At 34.5% G+C, this 23,832-nt stretch overlaps 1 protein-coding gene across 2 annotated transcripts in view; it reads left to right on the top strand.

The window, feature by feature from the left end:
• Positions 1–23,832, top strand: part of SLC39A10 (solute carrier family 39 member 10) — a 74,983-nt gene that overhangs the window by 31,409 nt on the left and 19,742 nt on the right. For both annotated transcript variants that reach the window (XM_044669683.1, XM_044669682.1), the window contains exons 3-5: positions 2,027–2,234; positions 18,879–19,048; positions 21,169–21,375. In XM_044669683.1, coding sequence (XP_044525618.1) covers positions 2,027–2,234; positions 18,879–19,048; positions 21,169–21,375 — 585 coding nt within the window. The remainder of the gene's footprint in view (positions 1–2,026; positions 2,235–18,878; positions 19,049–21,168; positions 21,376–23,832) is intronic.

Below are 23,832 nucleotides of genomic sequence, written 5' to 3'. Positions count from 1 at the left end.
TTAAAGATGTTAGAAAGCAAAAAAGTCATTCATTCAAATTTAAAGCTTTTCCAAAATAGAATATGTATGCTGTATGAGGAACAGCATTTAGACCAATATAGTGAGGTAGTAGAGGGTGTGGAAAGGAGGAAGGTGTAAGACTTATGATGTAGAAAAGATCCAGGTGGTGAAGAGCTTGAATGCCAAGCAAAGAACTTTATTAGATCCTAATAGTAATAGTCAGCTGCTAGTAAACTAAAAATGGCTCTTAAATTTTAAAGTAAATCAAAACTTTATTTAAAATATATGTATGTATGAATGAGGCAAATCTTTTAGCTAAAAGGTTGTAGTTACTGAGAAGCATGAGATGAGAAGAGAATGTTTGGAACAGCCTCTGGAGGGATTGGAATAGTAAATTAATTAGAAAGGAGCAAGTACATTGCTTTTGCTGCAATGAGAGCCCACCCAAGATTAGATAACATTTATAGTGGACCCAGTTAAAACAGTTGCATATTTTTTCTTTAATCCTGCAAAGGAGGCAGATGGGAATATTCAAGGTTGAATTTTTCTAGAGATTTGAAAAAAATAGTTTACAAAAAATTAATACAAAATAAAGCAGTATGGCATGGAGAAGGGCCTGGTTGTGGAGTCCAGGCTGACCTAGATTCAAGTGCTGTCTGTAAATATTGATACTAACAACTTCTCAATGCTCCAATGACCTCCAAGGTACTGATCTTCATTGATGAGGGAGTTCCTTACTGGAAATTACTAACCCGATGAAGACACAGATTTGGCCTTAAAAAAAAAAACAAAAAAACACCTCCACCCCTCTGATTTTATATAATTTATCCAATTGGAAAATTTCAGAACACATAAGTACATCTTAGCTTTTGTTGACTAAACTCTGCTGGTGCTTTTTCCTTAGTGTTTATGAATATAGATTAGTACCAACTCCTGGCTCCTTCCTGCCTGCCTGCAAATATACCCAGGCCCCACTAGATATTATCCTCTTATCTCTTTTGTCCTTCCTAGCCAAACTTCTTGAGAAAGCCTTCTTTCTCCTTAAGATGCTTCTACTTCTTCTCTTTTCATTGGTTTCTAAACTCTGTATCCTAGCTTTTAATTGCTGATCCAAATTCAGGCTCTTAGTTCACAGCACTGGCCTTTTTGCTTCCATGGCTCCTTGAAAATGGGGCTAGATCCTTTATTAGGAGATTTTTTTAAGAGAAGAGAGATGATACCTATTTTTGAGTCAGTTTCCTTTGTACCATTCATCAAGAAATACTCATTGCCTTAAGGGCACACACCTTTGCTGATACACAGACTATTTTTTAAAGATCACTTTCTGTATTTTAGAAATTTTGGGATAAATATACTCCTCTAGTATATTTTATTAAAAAGAAGTTTTTGAAGCAGAATGACCATCAACTTTGTTGTCGTTCATGGTTCAGAATGCTTAAGCATACACATTGCATGTGATGTTTAAAGGTCCAGCCCAAGAATCCTTTGCTAAACATGTAATGATACATCTAAGTGCAAAAAAAGACCTTAGAACCTGGTTACATAATGTTAAGGACAGTCCCGAAGGATAAGAATAATCTATTTTGCCTTAGTGAGGTTTTTTTTTTTCTGATAAGTTTGCAGAGCCCTACTTAGTAAAACCATCTTTTTTCTCCTGCCGCTGCCTTCTAGTCAGTGCATGGTACCCAGAGCAGTTGTGCTGATTTACTATTGGGGAGAATGTTATCAGCAGATGTTGTCGTTTTACATGTTTATAGGAGAAAAATTGAAGTGCTTTCCACAAAATACTTTTATTTACTCTATTGTATAACTGGACATTTGACATTTTGGACATTTTGGCATGTAACTAGGCGTGTAAGGCAACAACTGAGCATGTAAGATTCTTAATACTACTTAACATTTATAATGGATATGCATTTAGCTTTTCCCTTTAAATGGTTCAATATTTTTTGACAGTACAGTTTTATTTAATGTTATTTTCCTAATAGTGCTTTTTATGTATTGAAATGAGTTTGTTTCTTTGCAGTGTTTGAATGTTACCCAGTTATTACGATACTATGGTCATGGAGCCAACACTCCAATTTCTCCTGATCTCTTTACATATCTTTGTCCTGCGTTGTTGTATCAAATTGACAGCAGACTTTGTATTGAACATTTTGATGAACTCCTGTTTGAAGATATGAACAAGGATAAAAATATAATTTCTGCAGATAAAGCAAATATAGGTGCCTCAGGTAAGAAAGACTGTGTGTTTTTTCATCCTAAATAAAACATATTCCTAAATATTTTATTATTTTAAACAAAGTTTTGCATTGATTTTTATTACTAGGGTCTGTGTGTATTATTTTGTAATGGGGAAAGTTAGCAGTACAATTCACTTCCCAGCTTAGCCTGAGGTTGGTTGAAGTCAAGACCAAAAAAAAATGCATTTATTAAGACCATCTATGTACCAGACACTGTTCTGCGATCAGGCTCTGCTGCTCATCAGTAGTACTCATTAAGAGTAGGGAAATAGAATGGAAAGGAGAGATTATGATCAAGTTCTGTTTCTTAATGCAAAGTTTGTTTTCTAAAAATAAAATAACTTTATATTGATGACGTTTTTCCATAGTTAGAGAATTAATTTAAAGATAGGAAGAAAGAGATTAGGATAAAGGAATGTTTCTGGATTAACTATTGTAAAACTGAGCTGCCCATAACATTATTTCTCCTAATATTGCCCAAATATAGCATCTGAATTAAGATTAAGACTTCATTTTAGAAAGCCGAAGATTGAAGTAAGAAGTAATTGAAGTTTATAAAATTATGGTAGCAGTGACTATATTTAACAAGGTTGTATACAAAATTATAACAGGATTCAAAGGCACTTAAGCCTTGAAACATAAGATTTTGAAGTAACGCCTTTATTATAGAATAAGAATATTATATATATATATATATGTATATGTATATATTTTAGAGATTTTTAAAAGTATGGTATTCCTAGAGATTGAGTGGACAGAGAACATGGAAACCAGTAGAGTTGAGTCTAGAAGGGAGTCAATCTTTAGAAGAAGAGAGTGAATAAGTACCATAAAACTAGGTAGGTGAGCTGAATCCATCGTTTAGATCAGTGATTCCCAAAGTGGGCGCTACTGCCCCCTGGTGGGTGCTGCAGTGATCCAGGGGGTCGGTGATGGCCACAGGTGCATTTATCTTTCCTATTAATTGCTATTAAAATTTAAAAAAAAAATAATTTCCAGGGGGCTAAGTAATATTTTTTCTGGAAAGGGGGCAGTAGGCCAAAAAAGTTTGGGAACCACTGATCTAGATTGAAAAGGTATGCAGGTGCCCTCTTGGTAAGTAAAGTTTAGGATCGTCTGAAGATCCTAAAAGATATGGAGAATCAAAAAGGTAAGGATAACAGAGAAGATTTATAATGACTGGGTTCTAAACTATGATCTTGAGCTTTCTCCTTTAGTTCTTTTGGGGTAGGGGAGGGCAAAGGAAAGTTTCCTAAGCTAGTGTTTGCAACCAGAGAGAGGAAGAATCCCAGGAAATACTGATTACAATAGGAACATGGGTTGAGGCTTTCTGGATCATTCTTTTGAAATTTCTTTAATCATATAGTTTGTTTTTCTCATTAAATTTGAAGAGAGGCAATCTATTCTTCTCCCTCTTCTAGATATCAATAGCCTTTTCTCCCTTACCCTTCTCTTTCCCCAGCCCCCTTATTTTTAGGAAACAAAATACTTTTTAAAGTTGTAATCATTGTTTTGATTTTAGTGATGAATTAGAATTTTCTAATTAGCATTTACAGTGTACTATTGTCAGATTCCCTTACAGTCTAATGAAATTGTTGCCTGATGTTTGAGTGGACTTAGTAACACTCTGGAGAGAATTAAAGAAACTGTTCTTGTTCAGAAAACAAATATATTACTTATAGTGAATATTGATTATTCATTTGCAGGTGCTTATTAGCATTGTCAGAAATGAAGCTTGAATTAATTTTGTTCTGGTAGATGTTAATAATTGTTAGAAAACGTTCTAGAAGTAATTATTTTTAATGACTGCTGCATCATTAAGAAAGGTTAACTTGTTCTATATAAATCTCCTGTAGACACAGCTACTACCTCATTAACTTTGTTCAAAGACTGTTGTAAACCAAATACACTCTATGCTGCCAATGGAAGCAAATCGTTTGTTTCACAAGATAGGCTCATTTAGTCATAGAGTTGACCCTAGCATAATTACCAAGGGGGGTTGTGAAAAGGCCGCTAAGCATTTTCTGCCAATTAAAATGCTGAAACAGTGAAGAAAACTGTCATCTTGCACATGCTTTGAACCAAGTTAATTAGAAAGTTTCCACAGATGAGCGCTCCTTTTTAAAAGAATGCATTTTCTATCTAGATAATGAGAAAGGGAGTTGGAGAATAACTTAAGTTTGAAGATCTTTAATGTTTTAAGTGACCTAATTTGAACAATAAGTGAAGCTAGTTGTAGACATTTAGCACTTAAAAAAATTTTTTTTATTACACCTGCTATCTTGAGTACAAATAAAGAAAACATTTGCTGGTCAAACATAGTCTACATATTACTCCTTTGGCAAACTTCTGAAAACAGACTTTTTCTTTGCCACTTATTTACCAAATAAATTAGATTTGAGCCAAGAACTTGAACAGAATAATTTGCTTTTATTATCTATAGTAACTGCTTATAATAGCTAAGTGGCAGGTTCTAAATAAAAACAATTTAAAATGTGGAAATTAGAATAGTAACTTAAATGTCTTTTGAAAACATTAAGTATATGTTCATCTAATTTTCCTAACTTACTGACACAGAATTGCCTTTTTGAGGCTTTAAAACTTTTGCCAGAAGGATTAAGACTTTTCCTCAAAATGGGGCAATCTTAAAAAAAATGTTTGATGCAAGTAAGATCTAATTATAAGTTTGAAGTAAATAATTTGATAGGTCTACAATGGAGTCAATATAAGTGAGTGATCATTTTAAGAAATGAGAGACCTTGTTTTGTATTATGAGACAGAGGATCCAAAACAATTGTAATTTGTACTAAAGACCTAGCAAGCCTTGTGCTAAGTTATGATAGATGAGTAATAAAGAAAGTTGTAATTCTTTATCTTAGAAGTTAGACTGCTGATTGTAATCTAGCAATTTTTGTGTGGCTGTAGGTGGCTGCTCTATAGTATTCTTATTCTGTGTTCTATGTAGTGATTGGACCAAAGCTATTAGGTGGTCCTGAGTTCAAATCTAGTTTAAGACACTCATTAACTCTGACCAAGAGCAAGCCACAGTCTCCCTTGGCTTCTGTTTCCTCATTTATAAAATAAGGATAATAATAGTATCTATCTCCCAAGGTGAGATGCGTGAGGAGGAAATGAGATGATATTTGGAAAGTACATTGCAATACTTTGCAAAGTGTTGTTACATGAAGCTAGATGATATTACTATTATTGTTGCTATTATTAAGTAATACAGTGATTCCTTTGATAATAAAAGACTAATATTCATTCTCCTATGCTTTCATGAGACAGAATAGTAACTAAAATTTATAGATCATCTATTTTTGTGATATTTGTAAAATATTATTATAAATTATTGTAAAAATATTATAAAATATAAAAACATATTTGTAAAAATATATATGTCAGTGATATTCTTATGAATTGACACTTTACTTTTTAAGAAGAATATCAGGATTAAAAAAAAGCATAGTACTTTAATGTTCTCTCTACCATATGTAAAAAAGTTAAATTTTCAAAATCCAGCTAATATATTCATCAGCAATATTGAATGTTAGATAAGATAAAATTAGACAGATTTCATTGCCTCATAAAGACTATACTTTAGCTGGTAAGGCAACTGGATAAAAAGTTTAAAAATAAAATTAGCTGATATTTGAAGGAATTGTTTTTATCACACAATGAATTGGTCCTCCTTCCCCCAACCATTTAATTGACCGGTTGTTCTGGCATTCTATAAAGACAGCCTTAGTTTTATAGATGACTCAAATTGTTGCCATAGCCACTACCTTCACATCTGTCACTTTTTCTGCCAGCTGAAGCTGGGTATAAATGAGGTCTTTTATAACCTCTTATTTGGCTTCAAAACATAAACTTCCACATTTCTTCATTACATGAACTATAACAAAAAGGTATTGAAGCATTTTGAATGCTCTTCATTTATTTTAAGACCATTAATTTACCCAAGTTCATTTATCATTTGAAATTTCCTCCAAAGTCATTCTCTAATATTTTCACATGGTAATATATTTAGAGAGGTGGAACTTAATTTAGCACTTGAGTTCAAATCCTAGTTGTTATTTAACCTGTCTGACTTGCTCAAGGCCTCAATTTTCTCAGCTACAAAATAAAAGATTGGACTGTAGTAAAGATCCCTTCTAGTTTACTTGCACCTTATTCCATCCTTCTATTCTCATATCTATTCAGTTGCCAAATCCTTTTTAAAAAATTATATTGTTTTCCTCCAGCAGAAATCTACCTTTCAACCATGCCAGCTCAGTGTTCCCCCACTGAGAAATAAAGAAAAATAAACCCATTACAAACACATATAGTCACTCAAAACAAATATCCATATTATCCATGTCCAAAAGAATATTTATTTCATTCTGTTTTCTTAGTTCTTCTCTGTCAGGAGGGTAAGTAATGTCATTAGTGCTCTGGAATCAGAGTTGATCATTATTCTGATGAGTTCTTAATTCTTTCAAAGTTTTTTTGTTTTTATGTTATTACTGTCATTGCATAAATTTCCCTCTTTCTGTTCACTCTGATCAGTTCATAATAGCTTCTCAGGTTTCTCTGAAATCATCTTAATCATTTCTTAAAATACAATAGAATTCTATCACATTTATATTTCTTAATTTTTGTTTCTCCATTCTCCAATTTATGAGTATCCCCTCAGATTCCCATTCTTTGTCACCTCAAAAAGTGCATTAGATATTTTCTACATCATTAGACTTTGTTTTGTTTAGGACTAATCCCCTCTTTGGGGCAGCTTGGTAGTATAATGGATTGAATGCTGACCTGGAGTCATGAAGACTCCTCTTTATGAGTTCAAATCTTCCTCTAGACACTTAGACAAGCTATGAAAACCTGGACAAGTCACTGTTTGCCTTAGTTTTCTCATTTGTAAAATGAGTTGGAGAAGGAAATGGCAAACTACTTTAATATCCTTGCCAAGAAGTGGGCCATGAAGAGTTGGACACACCTGAAATGACTGAACAACAATTCCTCCCTTTAATTTTTACATTCCTGTTTCCCTGTTGAGTGAAATGTATGTCTATACCCAACTCTATGTGTATGAATGTGTGTATTCATCCTTCCATTAACTATTTTAGATGAGAGTGAAGTTAAAGCATCTGCTGCTCTCGCGCCTCCCCCTCCTTCTATTTATATAGTTTATGTAGAAGTCTACTTGTATATCCTAATTATGTGGTATAATTTCCCTAACTATCCTTTCTTTTCATCCACAATCTTCCTGTCTTTTTCTGTTCCTCTCTTAACATCATTAAGACATAATAGAACCACTCCCAGGTATTGTCTAATTAAACTCCCTCTGTGACCTTTAATGTTGATAGGGTCAGAGGCAATGCATCATCTCTGCATATTTAAATGTCAGCAGTTTATCTTTGTTTAGTCCTTTTATCATCATTCATGGTTACCTTTTTATAAATATTTCTTTTAACTTTGTATTTGAACTTCAAAGTTCAACACAGCTTGAATCTTTTTATCAGGAATTCTTAGTAGTCCTCTATTTCATCAAAGATCCATTTTTTCTCCTGCAACTATATTCCATTTCAGTGGATAAGGTATTCTTGACTATAAGCCTTCTGGAATACTGTATTTGAAGTTATCTTCTCTTTTATAGTCATGATTGCTAAATTGTATGTAATCTTGGCTGTGTCTCTTCAGTACTTGAATTCTTTCTGCAAGCTTGCTCTATTTGTTCTTTGCCCTGGAAATTCTGGATTTTTGGCCCCGATGTTCCTGGGAGTTTTCATTTAGGGATTTCTTTCATGAAGTGACTGTACTCCCTCTTTGTCCTCGGGTACCAAGAATGAGTGATTGTATGAATCCTTTCTCCCCTTTATCCCCCCACCATATTTCAGAGAATGGGAAATTATCCTAGAGGAAGCAGTAGAGTTTAATGGCAAATGGTAAAGCAAGATCTAATCTTGAATTAGCCCTATTTTAGGTATTTTACAAAAAGAAAGCATCTCTTATAAGTGTCAATAGTTAATAGTCACTTAGTCTTGAAAATTAAATGTGTGTGTGCAAAGCCTGCCATAAACTGGACTTGAGTCAGAAGAATGGATCCCCTAAGTGGGAAATTTGGACCGAAGAATCCATACAATTGGTCCATAGCCCTATAAGTTCTGTCATTCAACCTCTCTATGTCTTTGTTTCTTCATTTCTAAGACAAGGGGGTTGAACTAGGGCCTGTCTATCTCTAGATCTTGTGGAATCTAAAACTTTGATCGGTGTAAAAAACATTCCTTGTCTGCTGACTTTCAGCCTAAATATATAATCTATTGAATTTTTAAAAATATTGGAAAGGGTATATCATGTTACCTACAGCAGTATTCACTTGTGAAGAAAAACTTTTTGGATGGAAAGCAAAATTACTTTTTTTGTTTGTTTATTTTTTTAAATAATTTTTTATTTTTAGAAAAAATTTCCCTGGTTACATAAGTCATGTTTTTACTTTACCCTTCACCCCCTTTACCACCACCCCCCTTCCCCACCCCCCCTCCCCGCCATAGCTAATTCGCATTTCAACTGGTGTGGTCATTCAAGACTTACTTATACATTATTGATAGTTACATGGGTGTGGTCTTTTCAGATCTACATCCCCAATCATGTTCTCATCAACCCAAGTGTCCACGCAGTTGTTTTTCTTCTGTGTTTCTACTCCTGCAGTTCTTCCTCTGAATGTGGATAGTGTTCCTTTCCATAAATCCCTCCGAATTGTCTTGGGTCATTGCATTGCTGCTAGTACAAATGTCCATTACATTCGATTTTACCATAATATATCAGTCTCTGTGTACAATGTTCTTCTGGCTCTGCTCCTTTCACTCTGCATCAATTCCTGGAGGTCTTTCCAGTTCACATGGAATTCCTTCAGTTTATTATTCCTTTGAGCACAATAGTATTCCATCACCAACATATACCACAATTTGTTCAGCCATTCCCCAATTGAAGGGCATATCCTTGCTTTCCAGTTTTTTGCCACCACAAAGAGCGCTGCTATAAATATTTTTGTGCAAGTCTGTTTATCTATGATCTCTTTGGGGTACAAACCCAGCAATGGTATGGCTGGATCAAAGGGCAGGCATTCTTTTATCACTCTTTGGGCATAGTTCCAAATTGCCCTCCAGAATGGTTGGATCAGTTCACAACTCCACTAGCAATGCATTAACATCCCAATTTTGCCACATCCCCATCAACATTCATTACTTTCCCCTGCTATCATTTTAGCCAATCTGCTAGGTGTGAGGTGGTACCTCAGAGTTGTTTTGATTTGCATTTCTCTAATTATTAGAGATTTAGAACACTTTCCTATGTGCTTATTGATACTTTTGATTTCTTTATCTGAAAATTGCCTATTCATGTCCCTTTCCCATTTATTAATTGGGGAATGGCTTGATTTTTTTATACAATTGATTTAGCTCCTTGTATATTTGAGTAATTAGACCTCTGTCAGAATTTTTTGTTATAAAGATTTTTTCCCAGTTTGTTGTTTCCTTTCTGATTTTGGTTGCATTGTTTTCCCTTGTACAAAAACTAATTATATAATCAAACTTATTTATTTTACATTTTGTAATTTTCTCTAACTCTTGTTTGGTTCTAAAATCTTTCCTTTCCCAGAGATCTGACAAGTATACTATTCTGTGTTCACCTAATTTACTTATAGTTTCCTTCTTTTATATTCAAGTCTTTCTGTGAAACCTTACCATAGAAATTCAATAACTATACCAAAACATTATGTAAGGTGTCAGTAATTTTTTTCCTTTAAGTACTAAACATTATTGGATGATGGATTAAACATATATTTATATTTCAAATTATAGTGGATAATTATGTTGTTGGGGTTGTTCATGTTCTTAAAATTTTCAAGTTAAACCTTTATCAAGTTACTTTCCATATTATGAGTCAGTTGTTTAGAATTTTGTACAGTTATTTTGACAAATGTTAAAATAAAATTTAGGAAGGAATGTATTTCAAGATTCTTCTTAGAAAGGGTAACTTTGCTAATATTGGAAAGATTACAGTGTAGTTCTACGAATATGATTAAATTAAATAACTTTGATCAGATATAAATGTGATAAATTAACAAAGCTATTTAGTCTAGTTGCATAAATTTGATTGGTGGTATTGTTTTGACTAGTCTTCAAAAGCGTATGTCTTATTTAGCAAAAGAATCAGTTTTACGGAAACCTAAATGTTTTAATTTAGACACTATTAGCCATGCGACCTTGGGCATGTAACTTAACCGTGTTTGCCTCAGTTTCCTTATCTATAAAATGAATTAGAGAAGGAAATGGTAAACTATTTCTCACAAAAAGTTGGACATGACTGAATTAGAAAAGAATTATAGTTGACTTGTCATAACTACACACATTCGAGCTGTGCATATTATTCTACCATTGAGCTAAATTAATTGTACAAAAAATCAAGCCATTCCCCAATTGATAAATGGGCAAGGGACGTCATGAATAGGCAATTCTTGGATAAAGAAATCAAAACTATCAATAAACACATGAAAAAGTGTTCTAAATCTCTTATAATTAGAGAAATGTAAATCAAAACAACTCTGAGGTACCACCTCACACTGAGCAGATTGGCTATCATGATAGCAAAGGAAAGTAATAAATGTTGGAGGGGATGTGTGTTATATTGGAAATTTGGGAGTCCTTGAACTAATTTTGAGATCCCTGGTCTAAACTTCCTGTGGACATTTAGATCTCTTTCAAACCACATTTCCCATGATTCCTCTTGCATAATCATTTATACAGGTAGTGTGATAACGTAAACAGGAGTATAAAGATTGAGGACGGGATTGGTACTTCCTCTTTTCCACCTTGGGAGCAGGAGCCAGGATGGGAGGAGGAGGCAACAGGGCTCATGTATTTTAAACTAACTCTTAATAGGCATGTGGCTTCATTTTTCTAAATGGCTTTCAATAAACCCTTTGAAACCATGATATTGTTAATTTTATCACTCTACATTAATTTTATTTCTTGCATATGGCAAAATTGGGATCATTAAGGCATTGCTGGTGGAGTTGTGAATTGATCTAACCATTCTGGAGGGCAATTTGGAACTATGCCCAAAGGGCTTTAAAAGATTGCCTGCCCTTTGATCCAACCATACCACTGCTGAGTTTGTACCCCAAAGAGATAACAGGGAAAAAGACTTGTTCAAAAATATTTATAGCCTCACTTTTTGTGGTGGCAAAAAATTGGAAAATGAAGGGATGCCCTTTGATTGGGGAATGACTAAACAAATTGTGGTATCTGTTGGTGATGAAATACTATTGTGGTAAAAGGGATAATGAACTGGAGGAATTCCATGTGAACTGGAATGACCTCCAGCAATTGATGCAGAGCGAAAGGAGCAGAACCAGGAGAACATTGTACTCAGAGATGGAAACACTGTGGCACAATTGAATGTAATGGACTTCTCTACTAGCAGCAATGCAAGGATCCAGAGCAAGGCTGAGGGACTTATGAGAAAGAACATTATCCACATCCAGGGAAAGATCTATGGAAGCAGAAACACAGAAGAAAAACAACTGATTGATTACATGGGTCAATGGGAATATGATTGGGGATGTAGACACTAAACGATCACCCTAGTGCATATATCGATAATATGGAAATAGGTCTTGATCAATGTCACATGTAAAACCCAGTGGAATTGCATGTTGGCTATGGGGGGGGCGGAAGGAGGGGAGAGAAAGAATATGAATCATGTAACCATGGAAAATTTTTCATAATTAAAATAAAAAATTTATTATTCATCATAAAAAAATTCTACTACTCAAATTATGAACACTACTTTGTTTACACAAATAGCTGCTTTATGTGTCCCATGGTTAAAAAGTCATTGTGACACAGTAGAAAGTAAGTTCGATATGAGGTCAGAAAACCTGAGTTCAAATTCTTAACTGAACTTCCTTTGTCATTAAACCATTCTGGATCTCAGTTCATCCATTATATGGAGAGGTTTGACCATAGGTACTCTGATGCCTGATAATTTTAAATATATGATTTTGTGATTTACTTATGGTTTTATTTTTTTCCTTTATTAGTAAAAATAGTTTTGTTTTTTTGGAAATGATATGGAATCCTGGATGTCTTGGTTATCTTGTTTTCCAAGATATTTTTCTTTTTCTTTTGTTTTTTTTTTAATGTAATTTTGTTTTTAGCTTGGTTTGTGGCAGTAATTCAAAGAAAAGGCAAATTATGAAATAACATGTTAATTCTAAAACAGCTTTGTCTTTTGGCTTGCTATCTTGCCTTTGCCTTCCTCTACAGCAGTGATGGGCAGACTTTTTAAAGAGGGGGCCAAAGGAAAGGAAATGCTCATCTGTCAGTCTGTTTCTAAGGCAACTCTTTCAAAGTTACATTATATTGTATCCTACTCATTGTATTCGTCAGATTAGGAGTAATGTCACTGCAGCTGGATAGAACATTTCAAGGGGCCACATCTGGCCCATGGGCTGTAGTTTGCCCATCACTGCTCTACAGTGAATAACTGTGGGGAAATTATATCAGACTAGAACCATTTAAGATATATATAGAAAGAGTGTGTTCCCTTAGAACTACAGACCCCTTTGTGTTTTCATTCTTTTGTATTGTTGAAATCTGTTATGGTCATTTTCCCAAACATTCCCTATTTCCCTCTAGCCTCTACTCCAATGAAGAGTAAAGGAACTGATGCCTATTGGATGCTTGGAACTGCATGACCTGTATACTTTACCTATCAAATTTCACCAGTGCTTCTTTTCCAGGCTTCTTACATCCAGAACCAATCTGTTTTCCTTGTCCTCTAGGATTTTAGGTAGTATAAAACTTAAATATACATTGCAAACTGTTTCTTTGACCCTAGTGCTTCCGGCAGTGGGAACAACCTGCCATAGAGCTTTCAGGAACTCTAGATTGCAGCTAAGTCTTGCCTCTCAAAGTGAAAATGTGTACTAGGAGTTCTCTTGATCTAATGCAGGGGTCGGCAACCTTTTTGGCCATGAGAGCCATAAATGCCACATTTTTTAAAATGTAATTTCGCGAGAGCCGTACAGTGCTCACAGTGTGTGCTCCTGTAACAGTGTGCGCTCCTGTAACAGCGCCTGAAAAAAAATTGACTTTATGGCTCCTGCAGAAAGAGCCATACATTGTCAACTCCTGATCTAACAGATCAGATGGTCACTTACCTTGCATTCGCCCTGGTGAGCCACATGATCCCTGCTTGTTGACTTCTTGCTATTATTAAATTATTGTAGATTAAATTATCATGGCATACTTTTTTGTTTTTGTTTTTAATTTTTATTTAGAATATTTTTGCATGGTTACATGATTCATAACCCGCCCCTCCCCTGTTCTCTCCCCCCCCCCCCCCAAAGCCGACAAGCAGTTCTACTGGATTATTTATATATGTGTATATATTTATAAAATCTCAAATCTAGTCACCAAAAGTGTAAACAACTCCACTTAACTCACAAGTTGGGAGGTCTGTGACTCACATTTGCTAGAGTGAGTGACAATTCAGAATTTACTGACTGCCTCCCGGACAGTCCTAAGAAAAGTGTCTATTGTGATTGGACATGTAAACTAAGAGGGAGGCACAGGAAGTGACACAAAAGAAGCCCCTTTAAAAGAGAGTGACAACTTCCTGTACTCTCTCTTCTTTTTCGTGACTTGGACCTGGGACTGGGACCCTGAGACCTTGGTAAGACGTTTCTTAAATCTTTCCCTTAGAAACTACACATGGTGAGTGTAAAGACTAAATCTTCCTGGACTTCTCTAAAGGAACTGTTCTTTCAAAAGAGACTCTGTGACTGAAGCTTCCACTTCATTCACATACAGCGGCCCTCCAGCCAAGGCTGAGTCTACTCTGGTTGAAGACTAATTAGATCTGCCTGGGTTAAATTAAGGGGCCGGAGCAAATTATTTAGTGTTTTAGATTACTTATCCTATCCTATCCTATCCTCTCTGATTTTTTTATTTTCTCTTCCTCTTTTCATTTGTAAATAAACTTCCATAAAAGTTATTTTGACTTGAGGTAATTTTTTAATTGGGGATTGATAATTATTCAATTCCCTGGCAACTGAACCTTTTAATATTCACCCAACGAGAACCCCTTTTTACCTCTAACAATTCAAAGTCTTCCTAGTAGTCAACATTCATCAAACTCTTCTTCAGAATGTCTATATTTCTAAGGGCTAATAGAAAGATATTAGGTTCTGATTCTGGGGTTCCAGAGCCTTTTCCTAGATATTCTAATGCAGTAGTATTAAATTCAAGTAGAAATAGATTCCTGTGGGTGGTATAATGATTAAAAAAATCACAAATTAATATTATTATCTATGTTGTAATATTTATATTATCTATGTCATATTATATTTTTATTTGCTAAAAATTTCCCAGTTACATTTTAATCTGCTTGAGCTACTCCTGTTCTAGAGCATGCAATCTAGAGATATTTAGGTGGCATATTGTGGTGGATTGAGTATTGGACTTGGAGTTAAGAAAACCTGAGTTTAAATCCTGTCTTTGGTGCTTAGTACCACTGTGACCTTGGGTGAGTGGTCAGTTTAATCTTTGTTTTCTCATCTATAGAATGGGGAAAATAAATGTATCTCACTAGGTGTTGAGAATCAAGTGAGATGACATGGGCAAAGTACTTTATAAACCTTAAAGTGCTAAATGCTGGTCATTATTGCATAACGGATATCTCTAACTCATTGATAGTTTGTGTGTTTTCAGAGCCCCTCAGACTCAGAATCACTGTGCTTGAGAAAAAATACCCCTTTCTAAGGTCTGTTCTAAGTGCCTTAGAACTGGATATATTTGACTCCTAAAAGCTAAGGTATATAAACCTATAACCTGGGCTTCTTATCTATTTGATACAAGATATGGTCTAGATGACCTCATTGGTCTCTTCACATTTCCAGAATTCTGAGATTTCTAAGGATTGTAGTTGTTTATTAAAAGTTTCTCTTCTTTTAATGTGACTGATGCCTGATAACCAAACACAATTTGTTTGCATAATTCAACATCCTGTGGTCAATTAAAGAATTTCCATTTTGTTACCTGTCTCTTTCATTAATAGAATGGTAGGAGCTGTAAGAGACCTTGACTCTTATTTAATCCAACCAATTTTCTAAAAGAGGAAACTTCAAACATTTCCCTCACCTAACTTCTCTTTGAAAATTGTCAACTATGCTCTACAAATTTTCCTTTTGTTTTTGTCACAGTATTAGTAGACATTCCTTTTGTGGATTCACACTGCTACATTTTATTAGTGAATAGCATTTGTAAAATTCAGTAGAATTTTTTTGTGAAGATATTTAAAAAATTTTTTAACTGATGATAATTCCATTTCATTTATGTTAGCTAATGTAAAATAGTAATTAATTCATGTATTCAAATGGAACATTAGACTAGAAACAACTGTTCAGATCTAGTCTGGCATCTACTTATGACTTGAACTTGTAATTTTGAATTTTAACCAGAATTCACATTTTCTCCTTATTCTTTATCAAGACAGACTGAACTTTCACTTATTCTAAGTCAGTAAATATTATGTTTGAGGGATAAGTAGATGATGCATAAAGGATTAGAGAGGAACCAAGGGAATTAAAAAATTGGCAAGAACAAGTTTAGCTGTAATGGAAAGACAAGCTTATAGAAAGTCATATTCAATGAAGCTACCAGTAATAAGGCTATCCATAATCCTGAGAGAATGTGTGTGTGTGTGGCAGACAGTTTAGTGCACTAATCTGAAAAAAAATCTAAAACTTTATATGTCTTAAAGTTTTCCTATGTCATAGTAATTGTCTTCAGCACTCACTGGAGAAATTAATAATAACAGTTTTTTGAATTAAGCAGGTGTATTTCAGGAAATAAACCTTTAGAAATTGGTGTAGCATTCATTCTGATACTTAATATGTAATCGTTGAGTCAGTATAGCATTTTATATTTTTATAAGTAATACTTGGATATTGAGAAGGCTATAAAAGCTAAAACATACATTATTTAAAATTCTTTCAACTTGTTATATAACAGAAAAAAATAATTCAGGTATGTAAAACTTTGCTCTCAAATTTGTTTTAACTTTAGTCCTTTTTATAGGTAGTCTGATTTTTTTTTTTTTTTTATGGAGTGGTTTACCAAAGTATGGTCCTTTTTATAGGGTTATGTGGAAATAATTTTTCTGAATTAAAAAAATACAATAGTATTCTATGAAAGTAGGTAGTATTATGATAATTACTTTGTATCTGTTTTTTGATAGGATGACTTATTAGATTAGGGAACACTTGTGGACATAATATACTTAAGATTTCAGCAGCATACTTGTCCAAATCTGTCATCATTTCCTTGTGAACAAGATGAAGAGATGTATCTTTTGGTGATTAGATTTCATAACTCAATGAATGACTTTACCCAAATAATATTCATTAATGAATTTATGTCAGCCCCACAGAGATGTCTTTATTAGCAGGCTCTAGAACCACCCCAATGGCACAGACTTAAACAATATTTCATCAGTGGCTTGGAAGGCAACAAAGAATACTCAACAAACTTGTGGATGACCCAGAGCTGGAAAGGATGACTCCTTTATGTTAGGTGATTATTTGGACCCCCAAAGGCCTGAGGCTGCAATGGCCACTCACCTCTAATGAGACAGAATTTAATAGGTATATGTCAAGAATTGTGCATAGGTCCTAGAAACCAACTCTCAACACAGGGTATGGGGATGTATCAATGCATGTGATCAAGTGACTAAGATTGAGGCTCCCAATTTGGAGTGCCCTTTTTCTTGGGAGGTGTGAAAAGCTTATCAAGAGATGTATTTGGTAAGTAACATATTATTGAAAGACTCCAAAAGTAATATTAGTTATTGGATTGAGAACAATGAAGAGAAAAGTGGTAGACTGAGAAAGTTAAGAGTATATTTGAAAAATATGAGAGAGTTGATGGCATTAATTCCTACTTATTAAAACCAAATGAATGTGATTGCATAGAAAACCTATCTTATGTTGAGTTAGAAAAGAATGGCAACAACCCAGTGAAAGATGAGCTAATTCAACTCTTCATTAAAATAAAAATTTGGATTGAATCATACTAAGTGTGCTCATAAAATGATTAAAAAATAACAGCTTGGGGGCAGCTGGGTAGCTCAGTGGAGTGAGAGTCAGGCCTAGAGACAGGAGGTCCTAGGTTCAAACCCGGCCTCAGCCACTTCCCAGCTGTGTGACCCTGGGCAAGTCACTTGACCCCCATTGCCCACCCTTACCAATCTTCCACCTATGAGACAATATACCAAAGTACAAGGGTTTTTAAAAAAAAAATAACAGCTTGCCTCTGAATTAAGATTCTAAGTACCATTCTCAAACAAATTTATAAGAGGCAAACTGGAGAGTAAACATGATATTCAGGTATTGCTTTCAAAAGCTATAAAAATAAAACTTGGTTGACAACAAATAGAATCAAGAATCTTACTAATTTATTTGACTATTCTAATGTACTTTCAAGAATTTTATAATTCAATAATATAGGGAGCAGCTGGGTAGCTCATTGGATTGAGAGCCAGGCCTAGAGATGGGAGATCCTAGGTTCAAATCTGGCCTTGACACTTCCCAGCTATGTGACCCTGGGCAAGTCACTTGACCCCCATTGCCTAGCCCTTACCACTGCTTCTGCCTTACCAACGCAGAAGGTAAGGGTTTAAAAAAATAACAATAATAATTTTATAATCAAAATATTTAGTGATATAAATGTAAAATAAATATTTAATGTGCCAATCCATTGGAAACTGGAATTTATCTTCTGTCATTGAAAAGAGGATAGAGGAAGATTTATTGAAAGCAAGGGTGAAAAGGATCAAAGAATGTTGATTTAGGGCTTTTGGTTGATTCAAGGTTCACTGTAACTCAGAGATGTGTTTTGTGTTTGGTAGGAAAAGCTTACATGGTCTTAGGAGTCATTAACAAGTATTGTATCTACATCAAAGGGGATAATAGTATATTTTTTTACTGAAGTCTGTAGTTTGGTTCTAGATAGCATATTCTGATGAAAGACTAACAAATTGGACAGTGTGGTCTATAGAAGGGCAGTCAAAATGGTGGAAGGGTTTAAAACCTTATATAAGGAATACTTGAAGTAACAGAATGTCTTTATTTTAGAAAATAGATTGACTGGGGCTTGAGGGAGGTGGGGGAAGATGCGTATTTGCTTTCAATTATTTGAGTAGTTGTTACATGTAAGAGGAATTAGATTTATTCTGTTTACTCCTGAATGTAATCAGAACTAGGGAGCAGAAACCCTAGGTAGGCAAATGTTGGTTCATTATAAGAAAGGTCATTCAATTGGAATTGTCTGAAAATGCAATAGACTTTTTTTAGGAGGGTGAGTTGTTTATCATGGAAGGTATTCAGCTGAAACTGGATGATTAACTATTAGGAATGTTGAGTACCATTTCTACTTGCAGTGAAAAACTGGAAGATCCTTTACAACTTTTGTCAACCACTGAAGTGTCACTGATTTCTCATGAGGTAAAGTTCCTGATGCTTACATATCTTTAAAGCTTTTCTTGGCATTTTGTTACTGATTTGTTTGTATTTTTTTTTTCTTACAGCCTGGATTTGTGGTATCATTTCTATTACAGTTATTAGTCTACTGTCACTGCTAGGTGTGATCTTGGTTCCCATAATTAACCAAGGATGCTTCAAATTCCTTCTTACATTCCTGGTTGCACTGGCTGTGGGAACAATGAGTGGAGATGCACTTCTTCATCTGCTTCCACATGTAAGAATTAAAAGAAAAAGAACTTTTAAAAATGTTAAATCATATGTTATAAACTAAAAACTCCTAGGAAATTGTTTATTATTTTTTACTTACTACCTAGTTGATAGGGGAACACACAGCTTAAAAATCAATATTTTTAATGCTCTTAATGAATCTGATAAGTAAAAGATGATTCTGATCAAACACCAGTTGCTTTCAAAATCAGAGTAGTCCATTGAATATTTTCTGAAGTGGGAAATTGGAAGATTTCAGGTATCACTTAGATGTAGTAACATAATTTATATGCTTGTAAATTTGAAGCTCTAAGCCCCTTTAGATCCATCTAGCACAACCTCTTATTTTACAGATGGAAAAAAAAAAACTGAGGCCAAGAAATGTTAAATGACTTTTCCCCCAACATTAACACAGTCATTGGTGGAGCTAGGGTGCAAGTCCAATCTTATGAGTTAAATTCCAGTATTCTTTCTTTTGTACTACATTGTCTCATAGTCAGTGTGTGGTTACTTCACTAGCTACCAATTACTTTAATAATGTCATCGGTGGTTCTTTTTTAACTTTAGTAAACAAAACGCATATGTTTCATATAGGTTCCAAGTTTTCTCCATTTAAAAGTCAATAATACATGTTGCTGTGGCACTATTGAAATAACTTAAATCAATACTCTTAATGTTCTCTGTCTTGACTGCATATGGGAATGTAATTGATTGCTTTTTATGATGCTTTTTAAAAGTTATCTGAAATCTCATTTATTTAAAACAGCCCTTCATTTTGATGAGGACATTTTATTTTGATTGAAAAGAATTAAAAGATAGTTTATTCCTTTAAGACTATAGGTTCTATATATTATTAGAGTGGAAGGTTTCTAGAATTCAGTTCAATAAATTTTAACCTTGTTGAGCCCTGTGGATACAAAGAAAAAACTAAAACAATTTCTGCCTTAATGTTAATAAGTATTGATTGAGTTTAGAAGAGAAAGAACAGAAATAACTAAGAAGACCAGGAAAAGCTTTGTGTAGAAAATGACTTTTTGAATTGAGCGTTAAAGGATGCAAAGGATTCTACAAAGCAGAGATGAGAAGGGGGGTACTTTGCAATCCTTATGTCCCATTTGGCCTGCTGTAATTTAAGATACCTGGATAGAAGTAGATAGATGCCTGCTTCTGAGCATTATGATAATATAGTCTTCATAGAAATGATGTACGTACTCTGTTACTTTTGAATGTTTCTAAGTAAATTGGGAATATCCATTTATTATACAGACACAACTCATTTCAGGTTATCAGTTATGACCTCCAAAAGTGTTTGCTAAAATCTTTATACACTAAATGCCCATGTTTTTTTAATAGTTTTAAGTGCTTTAGATATTGTGGCTTCCTCTCATTGTAGAGAGGTCACAAATCATTTCTGAGATTACCTATGTCTCCAGCAAAATAAATTAGCTTTCCTTTAAAGAAATTTTTTAAAGTATTTGAAGAAATACATCACTTCTGAGCCCCGAAGATGGTAATATTATTGATATTTACCTGATTAATCACTGACTGTAAATTAATAGCATAAAAATGCACAATAATTAAGTTGATGAGTGGTTCTAAATTTGCCTAGGAAGAACATATTTAATGAAGATTTTCATGAAATATCTTAAGTCATGTTCCTATCATGGTCCTATGATAGAACTGGTCTGGCCCAATTAGCTATTTAAAATAAGAATAACTTTTCTGATTGTCTGTTTTAGATTATTAACTAAGAAGGATAAGAAACGGTTGTCTTTCAGCCTCTTTTAACTTATACAACACCAAATGATTGTGTTAGCTTATTATCTTATTGTTGAATTGCCATTAAGTGTATTTGTTAAGCACATGCTTACACATAATGTCTTCTTGAGTACATCATAAAACAAATTAAAAAGACTGTACTTATCCTCAAATGAGATGGTGGATATGGGGGGGGGGAACGGGAGGGGGTGGGGGGTGGGGGCAGGGTTAGGAAAAGTTCCAAGCACTAAACTAATGCCCTCCAGGAATATTCATTCTTCACTGAAAGATAAAACTGGATACTGAAAACATATCTGTTTAATTGTGTTAATGTCTTTTACTTTTAAAATATATCATCCTTATACATAGTCACAAGGGGGCCATGACCACAGTCATCGACATGGACATGGGCACGGGCACGGGCATGGGCATTCTCATGGACATGAAACAAAACATCCAGAGTTTTTGGAAGAATATGATGCCGTATTGAAAGGACTTGTAGCTCTGGGAGGCATTTATCTGCTATTCATCATTGAACACTGTATAAGGATGTTTAAGCATTATAAACAACAAAGGGTATGTATCTTTTTCCTCATTTTTATTTCAATATAAAATTAAAAACATTAAAATTGTACTATGTTCTAATAAAAAATCAGAAGTAGTAAGAACAAGGGAACTTTCTTCTGATTTTGTTCTTTCCAGAGTTATGTATCTTTCCCCCCCTTCCTCTAAACCTTTACTTTCCATCTTAGAATTAGTTCTGTGTAGTGGTTCTAAGGCAGAAGACTAGTAAGGGCTAGGCAATGGGGGTGGGAGGGGTTAAGTGACTTGCCCAGGCTCACACAGCTAGGAAGTGTCTAAAGGCACATTTTGAGCCTTGCTCAATTTACTGAACCACCTGATTGCCCCCTTAATATATCTTTAATCCCTATATTAGTTAATGTCTTTATAAATCAGTTTAATATACTTTAGGAATTCATTAAGTAAAAAATAATAAAATGCTCTTCAGTTCAGATTTTGATGCGCTTCATCTCAAAATCCATTAGCATTGCATAATATCTAATTGGTTTAAATGGATTAGGAAAACCTGCAGGTAAGTTCAGATCTTTTTATGGAAATAAAAAATTTACAGTAGCCTGAATTAAAGCAGAGGATACCAAACACTCTTCCTTTTAAATTTACTATTAAGAAGTATCTTTTTCCTGATTTCCATGAACTTTTATTCTACTTAATATTAGTCAGCACTTATTTTGTATAAAAGAAAAGCATTGTTCATCATTATGATTCTAAAAATGAGCTGAACTTTAATAAAGAAGAATTATTTTTATGTGTAATCCTTTTTTCTTCTCTTGAGCCATCTTTCCCCAGAAGGAAGATTTGGATTCAAGTTGTACCTGACAAATGCTGACTTTGTGTGGGCGCCTATCAGTACTCCATGCAACCCCCTAACACCACAATAAGTTGCAGAATTTTTGTTCCTTAGGCTTAGTTTTTACAGTGTCACTTTCCTTCTTGGAAAACTCCAGTGTGATCCCTGTGAAATCAAATTTAAACCCTTTAAAGCCTGACCTAGACCTACCTTCCTTGCCTTGTATTTATTATTCTCCCATCTTATATAGTCAAACCAACTACTTTACTCCTCATACTTGGTTCCTCATCCACCATATCTGTGCCTTTTCAGTGGACATCCCTCATGAATGAATGCATAAGCCTTTCCTTTTATAGGAAACTTTATCTCCCACCCCCTAAAAAAAAACAAGCAAATTCATAGTGCTCTACATTATTTCATATTTATTCTGCAAGTTGCTTATATGCACATGTTCTCTTCCATGTTAGAATTTAAGTTCTTCGAGAGTTGCATTTTTCTGCTTTCCCAGTGCTTAGCAAAATGTATAGCACTTACCTTAAAGAATTATACATTTTATATATATAAATGCTTTGCAAATCTTTTTTTTTAAACATTTATTAATATTCATTTTTAACATGGTTACATGATTCATGCTCCTTCTTTCACCTTCACCCCCCGCAACCCCCCCACCCATGGCCAATGCACATTTCCACTAGTTTTGTCATGTGTCCTTGATCAAGACCTATTTCCAAATTGTTGGTAGTTGCATTGGTGTGGTAGTTTCGAGTCGACACCCTCAATCATGTCCACCCTGACCCATGCGTTCAAGCAGTTGTTTTTCTTATGTTTCCTCTCCTGAAGTCCTTCCTCTGAATGTGGGCAGCGTTCCTTACCATAAATCCCTCAGAATTGTCCTGGGTCATTGTACTGCTGCTGGTACAGAGGTCCATTACATTCAATTTTACCATATTATATCAGTCTCTGTGTACAATGTTCTTCTGGCTCTGCTCCTTTTGCTCTGCATCTGTTCCTGGAGGTCTCTCCAGTTTGCCTGGAACTCCTCCAGTTTATTATTCCTTTTAGCACAATAGTATTCCATCACCCGCATATACCACAGTTTGTTCAGCCATTCCCCAATTGAAGGACATACCCTCCTTTTCCAGTTTGTTGCCACCACAAAAAGCACAGCTATAAATATTTTCGTACAAGTCTGTTTATCTATGATCTCTTTGGGGTACAAACCCAACAATGGTATGGCTGGATCAAAGGGCAGGCATTCTTTTATAGCCCTTTGAGCATGATTCTAAATTGCCAGCCAGAATGGCTGGATCAGTTCACAACTCCACCAGCAATGCATTAATGTCCCAATTTTGCCACATCCCCTCCAACATTCATTACTCTCCCCTTCTTTCATTTTAGCCAATCTGCTAGGTGTGAGGTGATACCTCAGAGTTGCTTTGATTTGCATTTCTCTAATTATTAGAGATTTGGAATACTTTCTCATGTGCTTATTGATACTTTTGATTTCTTTACCTGAAAATTGCCTATTTATGTCTCTTGCCCATTTATCAATTGGGGAATGGCTTGATTTTTTATACAATTGCTTTAACTCCGTGTATATTTGAGTATTTATAGACCCCTGTCAGAGTTTTTCGTTATAAAGATTTTTTCCCAATTTGGTTTCC

Source organism: Gracilinanus agilis, chromosome 3 (assembly GCF_016433145.1).
Source record: "Gracilinanus agilis isolate LMUSP501 chromosome 3, AgileGrace, whole genome shotgun sequence".
NCBI classification, from domain to species: domain Eukaryota; kingdom Metazoa; phylum Chordata; class Mammalia; order Didelphimorphia; family Didelphidae; genus Gracilinanus; species Gracilinanus agilis.
This window is presented reverse-complemented; position numbering and strand designations above follow the sequence as displayed.